The following is a 23,185-nucleotide window of genomic DNA, read 5'->3' as shown; positions in this document are numbered from 1 at the left end:
TCCATAGACTAGTCTACACCACAATGATCCTCCCTAGACTAGCCTACAACACAATGATCCTCCCTAGACTAGCCTACAACAACACAATGATCCTCCCTAGACTAGCCTACAACACAATGATCCTCCCTAGACTAGCCTACAACACAATGATCCTCCCTAGACTAGTCTACAACAACACAATGATGCTCCCTAGACTAGTCTACAACACAATGATCCTCCCTAGACTAGCCTACAACACAATGATCCTCCCTAGACTAGTCTACAACACAATGATGCTCCCTAGACTAGTCTACAACACAATGATCCTCCCTAGACTAGTCTACAACACAATGATACTCCCTAGACTAGTCTACAGCACAATGATCCTCCCTAGACTAGCCTACAACAACACAATGATCCTCCCTAGACTAGCCTACAACAATACAATGATCCTCCCTAGACTAGCCTACAACAATACAATGATCCTCCCTAGACTAGCCTACAACAATACAATGATCCTCCCTAGACTAGCCTACAACAATACAATGATGCTCCCTAGACTAGCCTACAACACAATGATCCACCCTAGACTAGTCTACAACACAATGATCCTCCCTAGACTAGCCTACAACACAATGATCCTCCCTAGACTAGCCTACAACACAATGATCCTCCCTAGACTAGTCTACAACACAATGATCCTCCCTAGACTAGTCTACAACACAATGATCCTCCCTAGACTATTCTACAACACAATGATCCTCCCTAGACTAGCCTATAACAACACAATGATCCTCCCTAGACTAGCCTACAACACAATGATCCTCCCTAGACTAGCCTACAACACAATGATCCTCCCTAGACTAGTCTACAACACAATGATCCTCCCTAGACTAGTCTACAACACAATGATCCTCCCTAGACTAGTCTACAACACAATGATCCTCCCTAGACTAGCCTACAACACAATGATCCTCCCTAGACTACTCTACAACAATACAATGATCCTCCCTAGACTACTCTACAACAATACAATGATCCTCCCTAGACTAGTCTACAACAACACAATGATCCTCCCTAGACTAGCCTACAACACAATGATCCTCCCTAGACTAGTCTACAACACAATGATCCTCCCTAGACTAGCCTACAACACAATGATCCTCCCTAGACTAGCCTACAACACAATGATCCTCCCTAGACTAGCCTACAACACAATGATCCTCCCTAGACTAGTCTACAACACAATGATCCTCCCTAGACTAGCCTACAACACAATGATCCTCCCTAGACTAGCCTACATAACCACAATGATCCTCCCTAGACTAGCCTACAACACAATGATCCTCCCTAGACTAGCCTACAACACAATGATCCTCCCTAGACTAGCCTACAACACAATGATCATCCCTAGACTAGCCTACAACACAATGATCCTCCCTAGACTAGCCTACAACAACACAATGATCCTCCCTAGACTAGCCTACAACAACACAATGATCCTCCCTAGACTAGCCTACAACAATACAATGATCCTCCCTAGACTAGTCTACAACACAATGATCCTCCCTAGACTAGCCTACAACAATACAATGATCCTCCCTAGACTAGTCTACAACAATACAATGATCCTCCCTAGACTAGTCTACAACACAATGATCCTCCCTAGACTAGTCTACAACAACACAATGATCCTCCCTAGACTAGTCTACAACACAATGATCCTCCCTAGACTAGTCTACAACACAATGATCCTCCCTAGACTAGCCTACAACAACACAATGATCCTCCCTAGACTAGTCTACAACACAATGATCCTCCCTAGACTAGCCTACAACAATACAATGATCCTCCCTAGACTAGTCTACAACACAATGATCCTCCCTAGACTAGTCTACAACACAATGATCCTCCCTAGACTAGCCTACAACAACACAATGATCCTCCCTAGACTAGCCTACAACAACACAATGATCCTCCCTAGACTAGTCTACAACACAATGATCCTCCCTAGACTAGTCTACAACACAATGATCCTCCCTAGACTAGTCTACAACACAATGATCCTCCCTAGACTATTCTACAACAACACAATGATCCTCCCTAGACTAACCTACATAACCACAATGATCCTCCCTAGACTAGCCTACAACACAATGATCCTCCCTAGACTAGCCTACAACAACACAATGATCCTCCCTAGACTAGCCTACAACAATACAATGATCCTCCCTAGACTAGTCTACAACACAATGATCCTCCCTAGACTAGCCTACAACAATACAATGATCCTCTCTAGACTAGTCTACAACACAATGATCCTCCCTAGACTAGTCTACAACAATACAATGATCCTCCCTAGACTAGTCTACAACACAATGATCCTCCCTAGACTAGCCTACAACAACACAATGATCCTCCCTAGACTAGTCTACAACACAATGATCCTACATAGACTAGCCTACAACACAATGATCCTCCCTAGACTAGCCTACAACAATACAATGATCCTCCCTAGACTAGCCTACAACAACACAATGATCCTCCCTAGACTAGCCTACAACACAATGATCCTCCCTAGACTAGCCTACAACAACACAATGATCCTCCCTAGACTAGTCTACAACAACACAATGATCCTCCCTAGACTAGTCTACAACAATACAATGATCCTCCCTAGACTAGCCTACAACACAATGATCCTCCCTAGACTAGTCTACAACACAATGATCCTCCCTAGACTAGTCTACAACACAATGATCCTCCCTAGACTAGTCTACAACACAATGATCCTCCCTAGACTAGCCTACAACACAATGATCCTCCCTAGACTAGTCTACAACACAATGATCCTCCCTAGACTAGTCTACAACAATACAATGATCCTCCCTAGACTAGTCTACAACACAATGATCCTCCCTAGACTAGCCTACAACAATACAATGATCCTCTCTAGACTAGTCTACAACACAATGATCCTCCCTAGACTAGTCTACAACAATACAATGATCCTCCCTAGACTAGTCTACAACACAATGATCCTCCCTAGACTAGCCTACAACAACACAATGATCCTCCCTAGACTAGTCTACAACACAATGATCCTCCCTAGACTAGCCTACAACACAATGATCCTCCCTAGACTAGCCTACAACAATACAATGATCCTCCCTAGACTAGCCTACAACAACACAATGATCCTCCCTAGACTAGCCTACAACACAATGATCCTCCCTAGACTAGCCTACAACAACACAATGATCCTCCCTAGACTAGTCTACAACAACACAATGATCCTCCCTAGACTAGTCTACAACAATACAATGATCCTCCCTAGACTAGCCTACAACACAATGATCCTCCCTAGACTAGTCTACAACACAATGATCCTCCCTAGACTAGTCTACAACACAATGATCCTCCCTAGACTAGTCTACAACACAATGATCCTCCCTAGACTAGCCTACAACACAATGATCCTCCCTAGACTAGTCTACAACACAATGATCCTCCCTAGACTAGTCTACAACAATACAATGATCCTCCCTAGACTAGTCTACAACACAATGATCCTCCCTAGACTAGTCTACAACACAATGATCCTCCCTAGACTAGTCTACAACACAATGATCCTCCCTAGACTAGTCTATAACACAATGATCCTCCCTAGACTAGTCTAAAACACAATGATCCTCCCTAGACTAGTCTACAACACAATGATCCTCCCTAGACTAGTCTACAACAACACAATGATCCTCCCTAGACTAGTCTACAACACAATGATCCTCCCTAGACTAGTCTACACCACAATGATCCTCCCTAGACTAGCCTACAACAATACAATGATCCTCCCTAGACTAGCCTACAACACAATGATCCTCCCTAGACTAGCCTACAACAATACAATGATCCTCCCTAGACTAGCCTACATAACCACAATGATCCTCCCTAGACTAGTCTACAACACAATGATCCTCCCTAGACTAGTCTACAACACAATGATCCTCCCTAGACTAGCCTACAACACAATGATCCTCCCTAGACTAGCCTGCAACACAATGATCCTCCCTAGACTAGCCTACAACACAATGATCCTCCCTAGACTAGCCTACAACAACACAATGATCCTCCCTAGACTAGTCTACAACACAATGATCCTCCCTAGACTAGTCTACAACAACACAATGCTCCTCCCTAGACTAGCCTACGACACAATGATCCTCCCTAGACTAGCCTACAACACAATGATCCTCCCTAGACTAGTCTACAACACAATGATCCTCCCTAGACTAGCCTACAACACAATGATCCTCCCTAGACTAGCCTACAACACAATGATCCTCCCTAGACTAGCCTACAACACAATGATCCTCCCTAGACTAGTCTACAACACAATGATCCTCCCTAGACTAGCCTACAACACAATGATCCTCCCTAGACTAGCCTACAACACAATGATCCTCCCTAGACTAGCCTACAACACAATGATCCTCCCTAGACTAGCCTACAACACAATGATCCTCCCTAGACTAGTCTACAACAACACAATGATCCTCCCTAGACTAGTCTACAACACAATGATCCTCCCTAGGCTAGTCTACAACACAATGATCCTCCCTAGACTAGTCTTCAACAACACAATGATCCTCCCTAGACTAGTCTACAACACAATGATCCTCCCTAGACTAGTCTACAACACAATGATCCTCCCTAGACTAGCCTTCAACACAATAATCCTCCCTAGACTAGTCTACAACACAATGATCCTCCCTAGACTAGCCTACACCACAATGATCCTCCCTAGACTAGCCTACAACACAATGGTCCTCCCTAGACTAGTCTACACCACAATGATCCTCCCTAGACTAGTCTACAACACAATGATCCTCCCTAGACTAGTCTACACCACAATGATCCTCCCTAGACTAGTCTACAACACAATGATCCTCCCTAGACTAGTCTACAACAACACAATGATCCTCCCTAGACTAGTCTACAACACAATGATCCTCCCTAGACTAGTCTACAACACAATGATCCTCCCTAGACTAGTCTACAACACAATGATCCTCCCTAGACTAGCCTACAACACAATGATCCTCCCTAGACTAGCCTACAACACAATGATCCTCCCTAGACTAGTCTACAACACAATGATCCTCCCTAGACTAGTCTACAACACAATGATCCTCCCTAGGCTAGTCTACAACAAAATGATCCTCCCTAGACTAGTCTACAACAACACAATGATCCTCCCTAGACTAGCCTACAACAATACAATGATCCTCCCTAGACTAGTCTACAACAACACAATGATCCTCCCTAGACTAGGCTACAACACAATGATCCTCCCTAGACTAGCCTACAACACAATGATCCTCCCTAGACTAGCCTACAACACAATGATCCTCCCTAGACTAGGCTACATAACCACAATGATCCTCCCTAGACTAGTCTACAACACAATGATCCTCCCTAGACTAGCCTACAACACAATGATCCTCCCTAGACTAGCCTACAACACAATGATCCTCCCTAGACTAGCCTACAACACAATGATCCTCCCTAGACTAGTCTACAACAACACAATGATCCTCCCTAGACTAGCCTACAACAACACAATGATCCTCCCTAGACTAGGCTACATAACCACATTAAAATGAATACTGCATTAGTGTTTTCAAGTGAGTGAAATACTGTAAACTGAAGTGAAGTGAAAATGTAATTGAATAATGGCGCAAAAGCCCTGTTATCTGAATGTTTCATTCCGTCTGGATTAATTGTTGGTCTACTCTTGATCTAGATACGGCACAGAACAGGACAGTCTGGCTGTATTTTTACTGCTGATACTGATGTGCTGTCTGTTGCCCGTCATCATTCTCCCAAGTCGTCCTATATTGCTTAGCCACATAGTCTCATGCTCCTAGCAGGCCCAGTTATTCAGGAAAGACTCATTAACGTGTGTTCTGCCTCCTTAACAATCAGAGTAGCTATTCCTTGACCTCAAACGCTTCAATATTGTCTAAATATTGGTCACTTAACTTTTAAAATGTATTAATTTGATTAGGCTACTTAAAAGGTCTCCTGTAGGCTACCTGCGCATGTTCCTCCACTCCACTGTAATATAAAGAGACATCTGTTTCAACGCCCCCCCCCCCCATACACACACAGTAAATGTCGAACTGTCCCTAATCTAGGCCGTTTGATAACCAAAGCAACTCCATTGCACTAAACCGAGATGAGCCGAGAGAGGCAGGGAGGGGTCCCGGGGAAGGAAGAGAGGTAGGTAGAGGGAGGGAGGAAGAGAGGAAGAGAGATAGAGACGGGGAAAGGTAGAGAGAAAGAGGTCAATAAGTGATGCAGAGGGGACCATGGAAACAAGATCCGTCGCTGCTGCATTGGTGTAGCGAGAGGTTTTTTACCAGCGTAGCCTATAGTCAACTATCAAATATACCGCAATGGTTTTACATACCAGTAGATAACCTTGGTGTTATTTGGTTTATGAAGTAGCGGAGGCGACCGTAATACCACTCCAGAACGAGATAAAAATAAATAAAAATAAAGACTGCGTCACGAGAGAGCACCTTCGGTCTCTCACCTGGGAGACAGCGGACAGATTAATATAGCACGCACGAGCTGACACATTTTCCACAACCCAATAAACGTGCTATTGTCGCTATGCCAACAGCTACACATGTAATATTGTGTGAAGTGTAGGCTAACAACATGAATCGGTATTTACATGGGGTCGGCGCAGCATAGATTTGTCTGTTGCGATCTACATTTCAGCACCATGGACAGGTCCCGATCTCTTACACTTTGACAGACACACCACAGCGAAGGTTCATGGCATGTAATTCCTCTCTTTTTAGATGATTGAAATGGGGGGAAATACCGTTTATTAGTCCTTTCCCGGCCACTAAAACGTGTAAATGTTCGTGTTAAAAGGCTCACTACTGAAATGAGATGGAAACGCTCTTTAAACAATCTATTGTATAAAACAACATAAGATAAAACTGATCATTATTTGTGGTCGGCTTCAGCCAAGTTGTGAAATAAAACCCAATATCTTAGTTTTAATCAATGGAAAATGAGAAAACATTATTTTTTCCTGAGGTTGAGAGCATTGCGGTCAGTGATATTTAAACGGTTGTCATGGCGTGATGTGCGGTCCGTGATATTTAAACTGTTGTCATGGCGTGATGTGCGGTCCGTGATATTTAAACTGTTGTCATGGCGTGATGTGCGGTCCGTGATATTTAAACTGTTGTCATGGCGTGATGTGCGGTCCGTGATATTTAAACTGTTATCATGGCGTGATGTGCGGTCCGTGATATTTAAACTGTTGTCATGGCGTGATGTGCTGTCCGTGATATTTAAACTGTTATCATGGCGTGATGTGCGGTCCGTGATATTTAAACTGTTGTCATGGCGTGATGTGCGGTCCGTGATATTTAAACTGTTGTCATGGCATGATGTGCGGTCAGTGATATTTAAACGGTTGTCATGGCGTGATGTGCGGTCCGTGATATTTAAACTGTTGTCATGGCGTGATGTGCGGTCCGTGATATTTAAACTGTTGTCATGGCGTGATGTGCGGTCCGTGATATTTAAACTGTTGTCATGACATGATGTGCGGTCCATGATATTTAAACTGGTATTTAAGCAATATAGATGTAACGGTTTTCTTCGTCTGAAGAACAGGATCCGGACCAAAGCGCAGCGTGGCAAGTGTTCATGCTTTTTATTGAAACTGAACACTATTAACAAAATACAAAGAGAATAACAGAAACTGAAACAGTCCTGTCAGGTGCAAAGCACTAAACAGAAAATAACTACCCACAAAAACAATGTGGGAAAAAGCTACCTAAGTATGGTTTTCAATCAGAGACAACGATAGACAGCTGCCTCTGATTGAGAACCACACCCGGCCAAACACAAAGGAATACAAAACATAGAAAATTTACATAGAATGCCCACCCAAATCACACCCTGACCAAACCAAAATAGAGACATAAAAAGCTCTCTACGGTCAGGGCGTGACAATAGACAGCATACATGGTTAATATTTGCCATTTACCTCTGCTAGATCACACTTATCAATAAAAGTGCTAATCTTTTTTTAAATAAAATGTAATTATAATCAAGACATGGGTGGAATAAATCATGTTTATCTTAAACAAATATAAATGAAAAGATTTTCATCACTATTGATGTTTATTGCTTTGAACTGAACATACTGGAAGGACAAATTTGACATAGAGTATTTTATGGGAATGATAAATGAGCCCCATTGAACACAAATTAAGGCCAGTCGACACACCACATGAGAGACAGAGTTTCTGTGTTTTGCAAATGTATTTATATAAGGGCACAAGACGAGACCCAGATGCAGACATGGGAGGCAGATGGTTTGAGTCTTGATATTTATTAAATAATCCAAAAGGGGTAGGCAAGAGAATGGTCGTGGACAGGCAAAAGGTCAAAACCAGTTCAGAGTACAGGAGGTACAGAGTGGCAGGCAGGCTCGTGGTCAAGGCAGGCGGGTACGGAGTCCAGAAAACAGGCAAGGGTCAAAAAACATGAGGACTAGCAAAAGAGAATAGAAGCAGGAGTACGGGAAAATACGCTGGTTGACTTGAAAAACATACAAGACGAACTGGCACAGATAGACAGGAAACACAGGGATAAATACACCGGGGATAATAAGCGACACCTGGAGGGGGTGGAGACAATCACAAGACAGGTGAAACAGATCAGCGTGTGACAATTAATTGCACTTGCTGTATGTGTACTGTGTCTTCCTGTCCTTCTTGGGTCCACACACATCGCAACGTTTCTTCTTGTTGCTTGTGGCTGTAATCTAGAATGATGAAAACTCTTAGTTCAGGGATTTTACTAAAATCTCATTCACTCACATACACTGCTCTACAAAAATTAAGGGAACATTCAATTTCACATTTTTTTTTTTTTACATCTATATTTCTCCTCCTGCAGGCTGATGATGAGCTGGTTGCTAACGGGCTGGTCCTGGGGCTGGTACCTGGGGCTGGTACCTGGGGCTGGTACCTGGGGCTGGTACCTGGGGCTGGTACTTGGGGCTCGTACCTGGGGCTGGTACCTGGGGCTGGTACCTGGGGCTGGTACCTGGGGCTGGTACCTGGGGCTGGTACCTGGGGCTCGTACCTGGGGCTGGTACCTGGGGCTGGTACCTGGGGCTGGTACCTGGGGCTGGTACCTGCGGCTGGTCCTGGGGCTGGTCCTGGGGCTCGTACCTGGGGCTGGTACCTTGGGCTGGTACCTGGGGCTGGTCCTGGGGCTGGCTGAGGGTCAATCTCATCCTCTTCTTCCAATTCACAGTCAGACTCCGAATTGACAGAGACATGATCCTCATATTTGGACATTTCCTCATCTTCCGTTCCTTCCACACCCGCTTCTCTCTCTGTAAAAAAATACATTCTAAGGCTCTCTGATCAGAGAATATTTTTGCCATAGTGATTGATTGTGGGTAAGGAGCCACACATGCAAAGCTATTTATTTGTTGTTTCCCTCCCCCAATTTGCACCTGGCTGGGGTAGACTGTGGGAACATACTGAATTTTTAACAATGTATCAAAATAATGTATCGAAATAATGTATTGTAATAACATTGTGCAGGTTCCCGCAAGACTTTGTGTAGTTTCACACACTACAAAGGGTAAATAGTGTGAGTAAAGTGGGAGACAGGCAGACAGGCAAGGAGGCAGACAGGTTCTTGGTGCTATGTTGAAACAGCAGGCCCAGGGAGGAGGAAGACAGGCAGGGAGAGAGACAGGCAGACAGGCAGGGAGACAGACAGGTTATTGGTGCTGTGTGTAAACAGCAGGCCCAGGGAGGAGGAAGACAGGCAAGGAGGCAGACAGGTTGTTGGTGCTGTGTGTAAACAGCAGGCCCAGGGAGGAGGAAGACAGGCAAGGAGGCAGACAGGTTCTTGGTGCTGTGTGTAAACAGCAGGCCCAGGGAGGAGGAAGACAGGCAAGGAGACAGACAGGTTCTTGGTGCTGTGTGTAAACAGCAGGCCCAGGGAGGAGGAAGACAGGCAGGGAGAGAGACAGGTTATTGGTGCTGTGTGTAAACAGCAGGCCCAGGGAGGAGGAAGACAGGCAAGGAGAGAGACAGGTTCTTGGTGCTGTGTGTAAACAGCAGGCCCAGGGAGGAGGAAGACAGGCAAGGAGACAGACAGGTTATTGATGCTGTGTGTAAACAGCAGGCCCAGGGAGGAGGAAGACAGGCAGGGAGAGAGACAGGTTATTGGTGCTGTGTGTAAACAGCAGGCCCAGGGAGGAGGAAGACAGGCAAGGAGAGAGACAGGTTGTTGGTGCTGTGTGTAAACAGCAGGCCCAGGGAGGAGGAAGACAGGCAGGGAGGCAGACAGGTTCTTGGTGCTGTGTGTAAACAGCAGGCCCAGGGAGGAGGAAGACAGGCAGGGAGGAAGACAGGTTCTTGGTGCTGTGTGTAAACAGCAGGCCCAGGGAGGAGGAAGACAGGCAGGGAGGAAGACAGGCAAGGAGGCAGACAGGTTGTTGGTGCTATGTTGAAACAGCAGGCCCAGGGAGGAGGAAGACAGAGTGAAGGCACACAGCAAACCTTTTTGTTTAATTTTTACTTGTTTTCACCGACACACACACTTTTCCACACTTTTATTACTCTTGGGTCCAGCTGACCTAACACCTGTATGTAATATAAATGTGTAGGGGGGGTGCACAGTGTGCGCTCAATGAAAATGTGTTATTTTACATGTTCTTCACAGAGGCCAATGAGTCTCAGGTTGAACAAAATATTTCACTGTATCATCTTTATTTTAGTAAACATTGAAAATGGGTCCCACAGACCCGAACACCACACAAGGGTTAAACTGTTGTCATGGCATGATGTGTCCCTTACACCTATTATGTCCCCATATTGCTTTCATGTATACATAGTCGTTTCACACCATTCATCCCATCATATAGTCCTTTTAGACCCGTTCACCTGAAGCCAGGTAGCAGAGTTTGAATGTTGATGTCAGCTAATGTCTCTCTCTTGTGGGTCCTAGTTGATTCACATGGAATTAACAAGCCGTGTGGGATATCAGGTAGTCACTTTCTGCTACCCAAAGTCAGAATCTTCTCCCAATGAAATACAATGTCACAAAGCATGCAGGTATAATGCTTTATAACTTGTTATAAGCACTAAAAGCCTTTTATAGTGTCTCATAATTAAGCCTTATGTTATGCCTCTTTCCATCCATGCACCTTTCTGGGGGGGGGGTGACCTAATTGGTTTTGTGGTGCAATGCATGCCCTCAGATCGCCCTATAATTTGACCCCTGTGACTCTCTCCTATAGGTACGTTCCAGGGCCAGTGGCTGGGGGGGATGCGGCACGGCTATGGGGTCCGGCAGAGCGTGCCATATGGCATGGCGGCCGTCATCCTCTACCCGCTCCGCACATCCATAAACTCCCTCCGCTCCGAGCACAGCCACGGCCCCCCCACCCCGCTGGAGGACGGCACCGGGACCGCTGTCTCGCCTGCCGACGGGGTGGTGGGGGGCGGGCTGGTCGGGAGTCCTGTGGGGAGGGGGGGCTTCGCTCTAACTGCGCCCAGCGAGGCTGACCGTCGGGGGAAGAGGAAAGGTGAGACTGTTGATGTGCTGTTTGTGGGCAGCTGGTCGGGCTCTATGAGCTAATACTTACTTATACATTAGCCCTGCTTTTCTAGTCAAATCTATTGGCCTTGCACTTTGATATGGACTGGATTTCCCATTGCATGTGTTATTATGTCACGCTTGTGTCAGTTGTCCATTGCTGTAAAGTTGTATCATATCGTACTGTAGGATAAATAACGTTGTATCGTGTCGTTTCATATCCCAGGCCGTTTCCGTCAGTCGATCCTGAGTGGTCTGAAGCTGCGTCGCTCCGAGTCCAAGAGTTCCCTGGCCAGCCAGCTGAGTAAACAGAGCTCGTTCTGCAGCGAGGCCGGGATGAGCACCGTCTCCTCTGCCGCCTCCGACATACACTCCAACGCTAGCCAGGATGGCGAGCAGGGTGCTCCCGTGGATGCCACGGTCACCGAGGCCTACGCCGGCGAGTGGCGCAGCGACCAGCGGGCGGGTTGGGGCGTGAGCCGGCGCTCCGACGGTCTACGCTACGAGGGGGAGTGGGTGGCCAACAAGCGCCACGGTTATGGCTGTACAACGTTCCCCGACAGCACCAAAGAGGAAGGGAAGTACAAGCAGAACGCGCTGGTCAGCGGGAAGCGGAAGAACCTGATTCCTCTGAGAGCCAGTAAGATCAGGGAGAAGGTGGAGCGGGCTGTGGAAGCGGCTGAGAAGGCTGCAGACATCGCCAAGCAGAAGGCAGAGATCGCAATGTCCAGGTGAGAAACAGACCCGTGGTGTTGACCTCTGTTGCTGTGGTAACAGTAGTCGGGTTAGAGCTAGGGCTAAGGTTAGGCTTAGGTTAGGGAAGCGGAGAAGGTGGCCAACATCTTTGTCTTTGACAAGTGCACTTAAAGATTCTCTGTTATCTTGCGATGTGCCAAATGGCCCGGTTTCCAGACTAAAAGGCCTAGTTGAGAAAATCCACGAAAGGTTGTTTTTAAGTCCAGAAATAGGTTTAATCTGGGTCAGGTTTAATCTGGGTCAGGTTAAATCTGGGTCAGGTTTAATCTGGGTCAGGTTTAATCTGGGTCAGGTTTAATCTGGGTCAGGTTTAATCTGGGTCAGGTTTAATCTGGGTCAGGTAAACTGTCCCTAGGGGTCCGATAGACCTGTAGTCTCAGCAACTCTTCAAGCAGTATGGTTGTGCCGTACTGAGGTAACAGGTCAAATGATGAAGTTGTTCACCAAGCAAGCAAACCATTTCCTTAGAATAACGAACCCATGCAGATTGATTGTTTTGGATGACTGTATTATATGAAGTAAACCATATCAATAAAAAAAGAAGACATCCCGTTGTGGTGAATTGATTACATTTGAGCCGATGCTACAGTCAGAAAGAGAACAGTAAGGGATTGTGGTGATACAGTGGATGGCTGTGCTGTCCTGTTGGGAACGTAGTGATACAGTGGATGGCTGTGCTGTCCTGTTGGGATCATGGTGATACAGTGGATGGCTGTGCTGTCCTGTTGGGATCATGGTGATACAGTGGATGGCTGTGCTGTCCTGTTGGGAACGTAGTGATACAGTGGATGGCTGTGCTGTCCTGTTGGGATCATGGTGATACAGTGGATGGCTGTGCTGTCCTTTTGGGATCATGGCGATACAGTGGATGGCTGTGCTGTCCTGTTGGGATCATGGTGATACAGTGGATGGCTGTGCTGTCCTGTTGGGATCATGGTGATACAGTGGATGGCTGTGCTGTCCTGTTGGGATCATGGTGATACAGTGGATGTCTGAGCTGTCCTGTTGGGATGATGGTGATACAGTGGATGGCTGTGCTGTCCTGTTGGGAGCGTAGTGATATAGTGGATGGCTGTGCTGTCCTGTTGGGATCATGGTGATACAGTGGATGGCTGTGCTGTCCTGTTGGGATCATGGTGATACAGTGGATGGCTGTGCTGTCCTGTTGGGAACGTAGTGATACAGTGGATGGCTGTGCTGTCCTGTTGGGATCATGGTGATACAGTGGATGGCTGTGCTGTCCTTTTGGGATCATGGTGATACAGTGGATGGCTGAGCTGTCCTGTTGGGAACGTAGTGATACAGTGGATGGCTGTGCTGTCCTGTTGGGATCATGGTGATACAGTGGATGGCTGTGCTGTCCTGTTGGGATCATGGTGATACAGTGGATGGCTGAGCTGTCCTGTTGGGATCATGGTGATACAGTGGATGGCTGTGCTGTCCTGTTGGGATCATGGTGATACAGTGGATGGCTGTGCTGTCCTGTTGGGATCATGGTGATACAGTGGATGGCTGTGCTGTCCTGTTGGGATCATGGTGATACAGTGGATGTCTGAGCTGTCCTGTTGGGATGATGGTGATACAGTGGATGGCTGTGCTGTCCTGTTGGGATCATGGTGATACAGTGGATGGCTGTGCTGTCCTGTTGGGAACGTAGTGATACAGTGGATGGCTGTGCTGTCCTGTTGGGATCATGGTGATACAGTGGATGGCTGTGCTGTCCTTTTGGGATCATGGTGATACAGTGGATGGCTGAGCTGTCCTGTTGGGATCATGGTGATACAGTGGATGGCAGTGCTGTCCTGTTGGGATCATGGTGATACAGTGGATGGCAGTGCTGTCCTGTTGGGATCATGGTGATACAGTGGATGGCTGTGCTGTCCTGTTGGGATCATGGTGATACAGTGGATGGCTGTGCTGTCCTGTTGGGATCATGGTGATACAGTGGATGGCTGTGCTGTCCTGTTGGGATCTGTTTGTGGAAACATTCCACTCCAATGTTCGTAGAAAACAGCTTCTGGATGTCATTCTAGTGTTGAAAATCATCAACACATAAAATGGATGAAAAAGGGCTGAACATAAAACCAGGCCATTTACTGGAATGTTCTGGGAAAATATTATACTCACCGGAGGAACAGTCTCAAAAAGAGAACTATCCTGGTAAAGATCAAAACCCAGGCCAGACAGATACAGGGTGTACACAACAGTCTTTAAGACAACACACAACACAAAACCCAGGCCAGACAGATACAGGGTGTACACAACAGTTTTTAAGACAACACACAACACAAAACCCAGGCCAGACAGATACAGGGTGTACACAACAGTCGTTAAGACAACACACAACACAAAACCCAGGCCAGACAGATACAGGGTGTACACAACAGTCCTTAAGGTAACACACAGCACCAAGACAATCAACACACAGGTTTAAATCTACAACCAGCATCTACATCAAGTATTTTAATATCTCTGTCTTTCCCTGTGTCTGTCTCTCTCTGTCTCTCTCTCTCTGTGTCTTTCTCTCTCGGTGTCTCTCTCTCTCTCTCTTTCTCTTTGTGTCTCTCTCTCTCTCTTTCTCTGTGTCTTTCTCTGTGTCTCTCTCTCTGTGTCTCTCTGTCTATCTCTCTGTCTCTCTCTCTCTATTTCTCTGTGTCTTTCTCTGTCTCTCTCTCTCTCTCTGTCTCTCTCTCTCTCTCTATTTCTCTGTGTCTTTCTCTCTCTGTCTCTGTCTCTCTCTCTCTCTTTCTCTGTGTCTCTCTCTCTGTCTCTCTCTGTCAATCTCTGTCTCTCAGGATGAGCCACGCGAGGGGAAAGTCGGATGCAGCTGAAGGTGTGGCCCTGAAGGCTGGCGAGGAATGCCGGATGGCCAGGATCGCTGCCAAGGAACTCTCGCCGTCCTTCCATATCCATGGAAACGGTGAATCCAACGGTGAGTCAATCACAGAGAAATTGACTTAGCTACAGTAACTACTGTATACATGCCCAACCAGGCAGAGAAAAATTATTCAAATTATTGTAGAATTTGAAGTAACTTTATTGAAACTTCCCTTACAGACAATCTGGGTTGGATTCAGTCAGTAGTGTACCCAAATTCAAATTCTCATTATATTGTCCTCTTACCTGAGTAAGACAGTAATCTAGCTGTGTAATATTATTCTCCTTATATTGTCCTCTTACCCGAGTAACACAGTGGTCTAGCTGTGTAATATTATTCTCCTTATATTGTCCTCTTACCTGAATTAACACAGTATTCTAGCTGTGTAATATTATTCTCCTTATATTGTCCTCTTACCTGAGTAACACAGTAATCTAGCTGTGTAATATTATTCTCCTTTTATTGTCCTCTTACCTGAGTAACACAGTAATCTAGCTGTGTAATATTATTCTCCTTTTATTGTCCTCTTACCTGAATTAACACAGTAATCTAGCTGTGTAATATTATTCTCCTTATATTGTCCTCTTACCTGAGTAACACAGTGGTCTAGCTGTGTAATATTATTCACCTTATATTGTCCTCTTACCTGAGTAACACAGTGGTCTAGCTGTGTAATATTATTGACCTTATATTGTCCTCTTACCTGAGTAACACAGTGTCTAGCTGTGTAATCCTGATGTACTGTACCAGTCAGAAGTTTTACAACACCGACTCATTCTAGGATTTTTCTTTCTTTTTTTACTATGTTCTACATTGTAGAATAATAGTAAAGACATCAACACTATGACATAACACATATGGATACATGTAGTAACCAAAAAAGTGTTAAACAAATGAAAATATATTTTAGATTTTAGATTCTTCAAAGTAGCCACCCTTTGCCTTGACGACAGTTTTGCACACTCTTAGCATTCTCTCAACCAGCTTCACCTGGAATACAGTCTTGAAGGAGTTCCCACATATGCTGAGCACTTGTTGGCTGCTTTTCCTTCACTCTGCGGTCCAGCTCATCCCAAGCCATCTCAATTGGGTTGAGGTCGGGTGATTGTGTAGGCCAGGTCATCAGATGCAGCACTCCATTACTCTCCTTCTTGGTCAAATAGCCCTTACACAGCCTGGAGGTGTGTTGGGTCATTGTCCTGTTGAAAAACAAATGATAGTCCCACTAAGCGCAAACCAGATTGGATGGCGTTTTGCTGCAGAATGCTGTGGTAGCCATGCTGGTTAAGTGTGCCTTGAATTCTAAATAAATCACAAACAGTGTCACCAGCAAAGCACCCCCACACCATCACACCTACTCCTCCATGCTTCACGGTGGGAACCACACATGCAGAGATCATCTGTTCACCTACTCTGCGTCTCACAAAGACACGGTGGTTGGAACCAAAAATCTCAAATTTTGACTCATCAGACCAAAGGACAGATTTCCACCGGTCTAATGTCCATTGCTCGTGTTTCTTTGCCCAAGCAAGTCTCTTCTTCTTATTGGTGTCCTTTAGTAGTGGTTTCTTTGCAGCAATTCGACCATGAAGGCCTGATTCTCACAGTCTCCTCTGAACAGTTGATGTTGAGATGTGTCTGTTACTTTAACTCTGTGAAACATTCATTTGGGCTGCAATCTGAGACTGATAACTCTAATGAACTCACCCTCTGCAGCAGAGGTACTCTGGGTCTTCCTTTCCTGTGGAGGTCCTCAAGAGAGCCAGTTTCATCATAGCACTTGATGGTTTTTGTGACTGCACTTTCAAAGTCTTAAAGTAATGGTGGACTGTCATTTCTCTTTGCTTATTTTAGTTGTTCTTGCCATAATATGGACTTGGTCTTTAATCAAATAGGGCTATCTTCTGTATATCACCCTATACCATGTCACAACACAACTGATTGGCTGAAATGCATTTAAAGGAAAGAAATTCCACAAATTAACTTTTAACAAGGCAAACCGTTGAATTGAAATGCCTTCCACCTCATGGTTGAGAGAATGCCAAGCGTGTGCAAAGATGTCATCAAGGCAAAGGGTGGCTACTTTGAAGAATCTCAAATATAAAATATATTTTCATTTGTTTAACACTTTTTTGGTTACTACATGATTCCATATGTGTTATTTCATAGTTTTGATGTCTTCACTATTATTCTACAATGTAGAAAATAGTAAAAATAAAGAAAAAACCTGGAATGAGTCGGTGTCTAAACTTTAGACTGTACTGTGTGTCTGGTGGATTTCTGCCAAATCCCCTCATTCATTGTGTTTCGTCTCCTCCCGCCTGTCTGCCTGTCTGTCTGTCTGCCTGTCTGCCTGTCTGTCTGCCTGTCTGCCTGTCTGTCTGCCTGTCTGTCTGCCTGTCTGTCTGCCTGTCTGCCTGTCTGCCTGTCTGTCTGCCTGTCTGTCTGCCTGTCTGTCTGTCTGCCTGTCTGCCTGTCTGTCTGTCTGCCTGTCTGCCTGTCTGCCTGTCTGCCTGTCTGTCTGTCTGCCTGTCTGCCTGTCTGTCTGCCTGTCTGTCTGCCTGTCTGCCTGTCTGCCTGTCTGCCTGTCTGCCTGTCTGTCTGTCTGTCTGTCTGCCTGTCTACCTGTCTGCCTGTCTGCCTGTCTGTCTGTCTGCCTGTCTGCCTGTCTGCCTGTCTGCCTGTCTGTTTGTCTGCCTGTCTGCCTGTCTGCCTGTCTGCCTGCCTGTCTGTCTGTCTGTCTGTCTGCCTGTCTGTCAGGTCTGGAGTGCCAGCGGCCCAATAAGCACCAGGACAACAAAGACCACGAGATCGTTTCCACGGGAACTGACAGTCCTGAGCTGTGCACCCCGGACACCACGCCTCCCGTGATAACGCCTGACCTCAGCCCAGTCCTGAGCGTCCCCCCCTCGCCCCCCCGCAGCCCGCCAACCTCTAAACACGGTCACTCTCACCGTCCCAGAAACGCCTGCTTCATGCGGCAGAGCGCTGTGGACGACCACGGAGGAGCAGAGATACAGGTGCTAGTGGAGGGGCGGGGCATGGATCTCCAGAGGGGAGGAGCTAACAACTGGACAGAGGACATGTATCCAGACCGGGGGGGTCTCAGCAGCCAATCCCCATCTCTACCTGAGGAGCAGGAGGGACAAGTCAACGGTCACGAGCAGGCCCCGTCCAACCACAAACCGAGGGAGAAGGCCTCGACCAACCACAAGTCCCGGGAGCACACTTCCTCTTCCTATAGGTCGTGGGAGCACTCTTCCTCGTACAACCAGAAGCCCTCAAAGCACACCTCATCCAATCACAAGTCGAGGGAGTACATGCAGTCCAATCACAAAACATGGGATCATTCCTCCTCCACCAATCACAGGGCCTGTGAGAATGCCTCTTCCAATTACAAGCAGCAGGTGCACATTTCATCCAATCACAAAGCCTTGGAGCATAACCTGTCCAATCACAAGACTTCTGAGCATGCTTCTTCCAATCACAAGTCGTGCCAAGATTATACCTGCTCCAATCACATCCCAAAGGACCATGTCTCCTCAGCCAATCACAACAACCCCCGAGAGCATGTGTACTCCAACCACCATTCCAAGCAGCAGCACATCTCATCCAATCACAAGCTTAGCAAGCATGCCTTGCCCGACCCTGGGCTCGACAGCCCCGCAGGGGGCTGGACTGCCGACGACGCCCTGCGGTGGAGCCCTGCCCACTCGCGCCTCACGGACCGAGAGGAGGAGGAGGACAGGCTGGGAGACTACACAGTAGACATGAGGTTCCAGCCCCTGGACTCCACTACCCAGATGTCCCCTGGCCCGGGCCCCAAAAGCAGGTTGCGCCCGCGGGGCCAGCGGCCGTTCAAGGAGGGCTCCATGGACTCTGTACAGATGCTGGACACTCTGAATGTGGGGGCAGAGCAGGAGGAGTGGCCCCTGCACAGGGACCTCACTCTCTCCCCGCCTCTCAAGTCTCAGCCAATCACCTTGGAGCAGGACGAGGAGCACCTCACCCTCAAATCAAACTCAGTGAGTGATTTATTGGTATCAGATTGATCTGTTAACTGGACCTCAGGTTTTAAATACTGATACTGTACTCTTAACTGTAGAATCAGATTGATCTGTTAACTAGACCTCAGGTTTTAAATACTGATACTGTACTCTTAACTGTAGAATCAGATTGATCTGTTAACTGGACTTCAGGTTTTAAATACTGATACTATACTCTCAGCTGTAGAATCAGATTGATCTGTTAACTGGACCTCAGGTTTTAAATACTGATACTGTACTCTTAACTGTAGAATCAGAATGATCTGTTAACTGGACTTCAGGTTTTAAATACTGATACTGTACTCTTAACTGTAGAATCAGATTGATCTGTTAACTGGACCTCAGGTTTTAAATACTGATACTGTACTCTTAACTGTAGAATCAGATTGATCTGTTAACTGGACTTCAGGTTTTAAATACTGATACTATACTCTCAGCTGTAGAATCAGATTGATCTGTTAACTAGACCTCAGGTTTTAATTACTGATACTGTACTCTTAACTGTAGAATCAGATTGATCTGTTAACTGTACCTCACGTTTTAAATAGTGATACTGTACTCTTAACTGTAGAATGAAGTCTGAGATTTAACACTTTCTCTCCTCTCTCCTCCTGTCTCTCTCTCTCCTCTCTTCTCCTTTCTCTCTCTTCTCTCTCCTCCTGTCTCTCTCTCTCCTCCTGTCTCTCTCTCTCCTCTCTTCTCCTTTCTCTCTCTTCTCTCTCCTCCTGTCTCTCTCTCTCCTCCTGGCTCTCTCTCTCCTCCTGTCTCTCTCTCTCCTCTCTTCTCCTTTCTCTCTCTTCTCTCTCCTCCTGTCTCTCTCGCTCCTCTCTTCTCCTTTCTCTCTCTTCTCTCTCCTGTCTCTCTCTCTACTCTCTTCTCCTTTCTCTCTCTTCTCTCTCCTCCTGTCTCTCTCTCTCCTCCTGTCTCTCTCTCCTCTCTTCTCCTTTCTCTCTCTTCTCTCTCCTCCTGTCTCTCTCTCCTCCTGTCTCTCTCTCTCCTCTCTTCTCCTGTCTCTCTCTCCTCCTTCCTCTCTCTCTCCTCTCTCCTCCTATCTCTCTTTTCCTCTCTCCTCCTTCCTCTCTCTCTCCTCTCTCCTCCTTCCTCTCTCTCTCCTCTCTCCTCCTGTCTCTCTCCTCTCTCCTCCTTCCTCTCTCTCTCCTCTCTTCTCCTGTCTCTCTCTCCTCCTTCCTCTCTCTCTCCTCTCTCCTCCTATCTCTCTTTTCCTCTCTCCTCCTTCCTCTCTCTCTCCTCTCTCCTCCTGTCTCTCTCTCCTCTCTCCTCCTTCCTCTCTCTCCTCCTGTCTCTCCCAGGGCTCCAGCTCTGTCCTGGTTGTCATGGTTATTTTACTCAACATTGGAGTAGCCATCCTCTTCATCCATTTCTTTATTTAAACTTCCTTCTATGATCTACTAAGTCTTACTATTATTATTATTATGATGATGACTTCTATTCCATGAGTTATTATTGATCCAGACGTGACTCTGCCCAGCCAACGGGAGGCTGCAGCGTGGAAGGAGGAGTGACGACGGACATCGACAACATGGTCTTTCTATTGTTGTTAACAACACACTGTTGTTCCCTTGTCCACCCCTTTGATGTTAATCTCATCTCATGTCACAGACTCAGTTAAGGTATATAATTCAACAGATTTATCTATCTGCCTTGAGTTTCTAAAACACTACAGTTTATTTTTTATTTTTAATGAATTGGCCTTTTGTTGTGCTTGCAACCACGTGGAAAGGTATTGCATTACGACTGTGGAAGGGGATTAGAACAGCAGCTTTGAGATGGTGCGATGTGATGTGGTGGCGTAGTCGGCCACAAATGCACGGGTTTTGTTAGTAGGGCACCTGCTGTATAGAGGACAGGATACACAGGACACAGACTATGTCCACTTGACCCATCCATCCAAGACTAGTGTACAGCACCCTCTGTCCTACACTTTATCCCACTTAACAATATGACATGCTAGCCCAGAGCATGGTGATCACACTTCTTCACCCACCCTAGCCCCTATACCCTATACCCTATGGCCTCATCCACCAACCGCTGGGGTGCCTCTCAAATGGCACCCTATTCCCTATATAGTGTACTACTTTTGACCAGAGCTCTATGGAGGCTACAGTTAAACATAGTGCATGATAGAGGGTATAAGGTGCCATTAGGGACGTAGTCCTGATCTATGCTACCAAACTATGCTGCAAGAGAAGATCCATGTTAAAGGGCTCCGCCATGTTTATTTTCCTGTTCACCATAACACACGCACACACACACACACTCACTCTCTCACACATACACACGCACACACTCTCACACACACACTCTCTCACATACACACTCTCTCACACATACACACGCACACTCTCTCACACATACACAGGCACACACACACTCTCTCACATACACACTCACTCACACACATACACATACACACAGACACAGACACAGACACACACACAGACACACACACACACACACACACACACACACACACACACACACACACACACACACACACACATTGCATGAGGGCGTGTGCAGTTAAAATAGCATCTTCCTCTCCCTCTGTCTTTTACATCTGGTGTTCTTCATTTGTACACAAACCCACCCAGGTATCCATTCTTATGGTTCCCTTCACCCAGATATCCATTCTTATGGTTCCCTTCACTGCAACTATGAACTGAGAGTTGGGATCAATGCCGTTTCACATTCAGTCGAATCAGGAAACTGACATTTTTAAGATTCGATTCATGAATTGAATAAAACCCACACGTTTCTATGAGTTTTTTTTTTGATCCATGAATCATTCATGAATGATCTCAACCCTATCACTTACACAACAAAACACACGCAGTGTCCACACCCACAGACACACACACACACTACTGACATACTGAGGACTATGGAGGTGGGAGAATTCAGGCTTGCCCCTGTGTACAGCATTGAGACTGTTACGTTATAACACTGATTCTAAGTATATATATATATATATGTATGTATCATTATTATTCAGATGTTTGTTACTGTTGAGCATTTTGCCAGACAGAGAGAATGCTGAGTGCCTCGTATTTATTTATTTATTATTCATGTAATGATTCACTTGATGAAACACCCCTCGTGGGACATGCAGTCTGGGAAGGGGGGGGTCGACCTTCAGAATGGTGAAAGGTTGACCCCTCCTGAAGTGGCATGCACCGTTTAGTCTCTCTCCCAGTCGGACTTCTTCCAGACCAGTCCACAGGGAGAACCGGGTCTCTTCCAGACCAGTCCAAAGTCCCAAATGGAACCCTCTTCCCTATATAGCTAGTGCACTACTTTGGGAGAACATTAGGCCCTGGTCCAGAATGGTGCATGGTATATAGTGAATAGGGTGCTATTTGGGAATACAGCCTGGATGTGTTCTCCTTCAGTGTCACCTCCAGACATGCTGGGGGACCCATGAGATGTTTTTCAGCATGTTTGTTTAGCCTGCTCAAATCTGGTGTCCGTCAGTTTGTGAGTCTCTCTCTCTCCGGCTCTCCTAGTGTTTTTTTACCCAGCAACAGGTGGCTGGCGCTGAGGCAGAGACCATCATCGGGGTCAAATAAATAAAAACGCTAGCTTTTAAAAACTCTTGTGGATTTTAAAAATGTTCGATCCAGAGTTTTATGAATGAGCTAAAAAAAAATCTGTTCTGCTGTTTTATACTTGGCACCCGGTGACATCATGTTGTGACATCATTGCATGCCCAAGCATGCTCTTTTCTTACGCTTTTGGTTTATGATATGTGGAGAAAAATAATGAAATGTTTGAAATGACTGTGTGTGCGCGTCGGTGTGGTTACTGCTGCTGTCCTCAGACACAGGTACAGTCGACTGGGTTT

General features: G+C 46.2%; 1 protein-coding gene across 1 annotated transcript in view; it reads left to right on the top strand.

Moving 5' to 3' along the window:
- LOC129845871 (junctophilin-3-like) overlaps positions 1 to 23,125 on the top strand; it is a 26,132-nt gene extending 3,007 nt beyond the window's left edge. The window contains exons 2-7 of the mRNA XM_055913793.1: positions 8,977 to 9,263; positions 11,345 to 11,632; positions 11,870 to 12,374; positions 15,195 to 15,331; positions 18,038 to 19,302; positions 20,634 to 23,125. Coding sequence (XP_055769768.1) covers positions 8,977 to 9,263; positions 11,345 to 11,632; positions 11,870 to 12,374; positions 15,195 to 15,331; positions 18,038 to 19,302; positions 20,634 to 20,714 — 2,563 coding nt within the window. The 3' untranslated portion in view covers positions 20,715 to 23,125. The remainder of the gene's footprint in view (positions 1 to 8,976; positions 9,264 to 11,344; positions 11,633 to 11,869; positions 12,375 to 15,194; positions 15,332 to 18,037; positions 19,303 to 20,633) is intronic.
- The last annotated feature ends 60 nt before the right edge of the window (positions 23,126 to 23,185 follow it).

The sequence above is a fragment of the Salvelinus fontinalis genome, unplaced genomic scaffold (genome assembly GCF_029448725.1).
Source record: "Salvelinus fontinalis isolate EN_2023a unplaced genomic scaffold, ASM2944872v1 scaffold_0394, whole genome shotgun sequence".
In the NCBI taxonomy this organism is placed as follows: Eukaryota; Metazoa; Chordata; class Actinopteri; order Salmoniformes; family Salmonidae; genus Salvelinus; species Salvelinus fontinalis.
The sequence above is the reverse complement of the archived record's forward strand: the minus strand, read 5'-3'. Positions and strand labels throughout refer to the sequence as shown.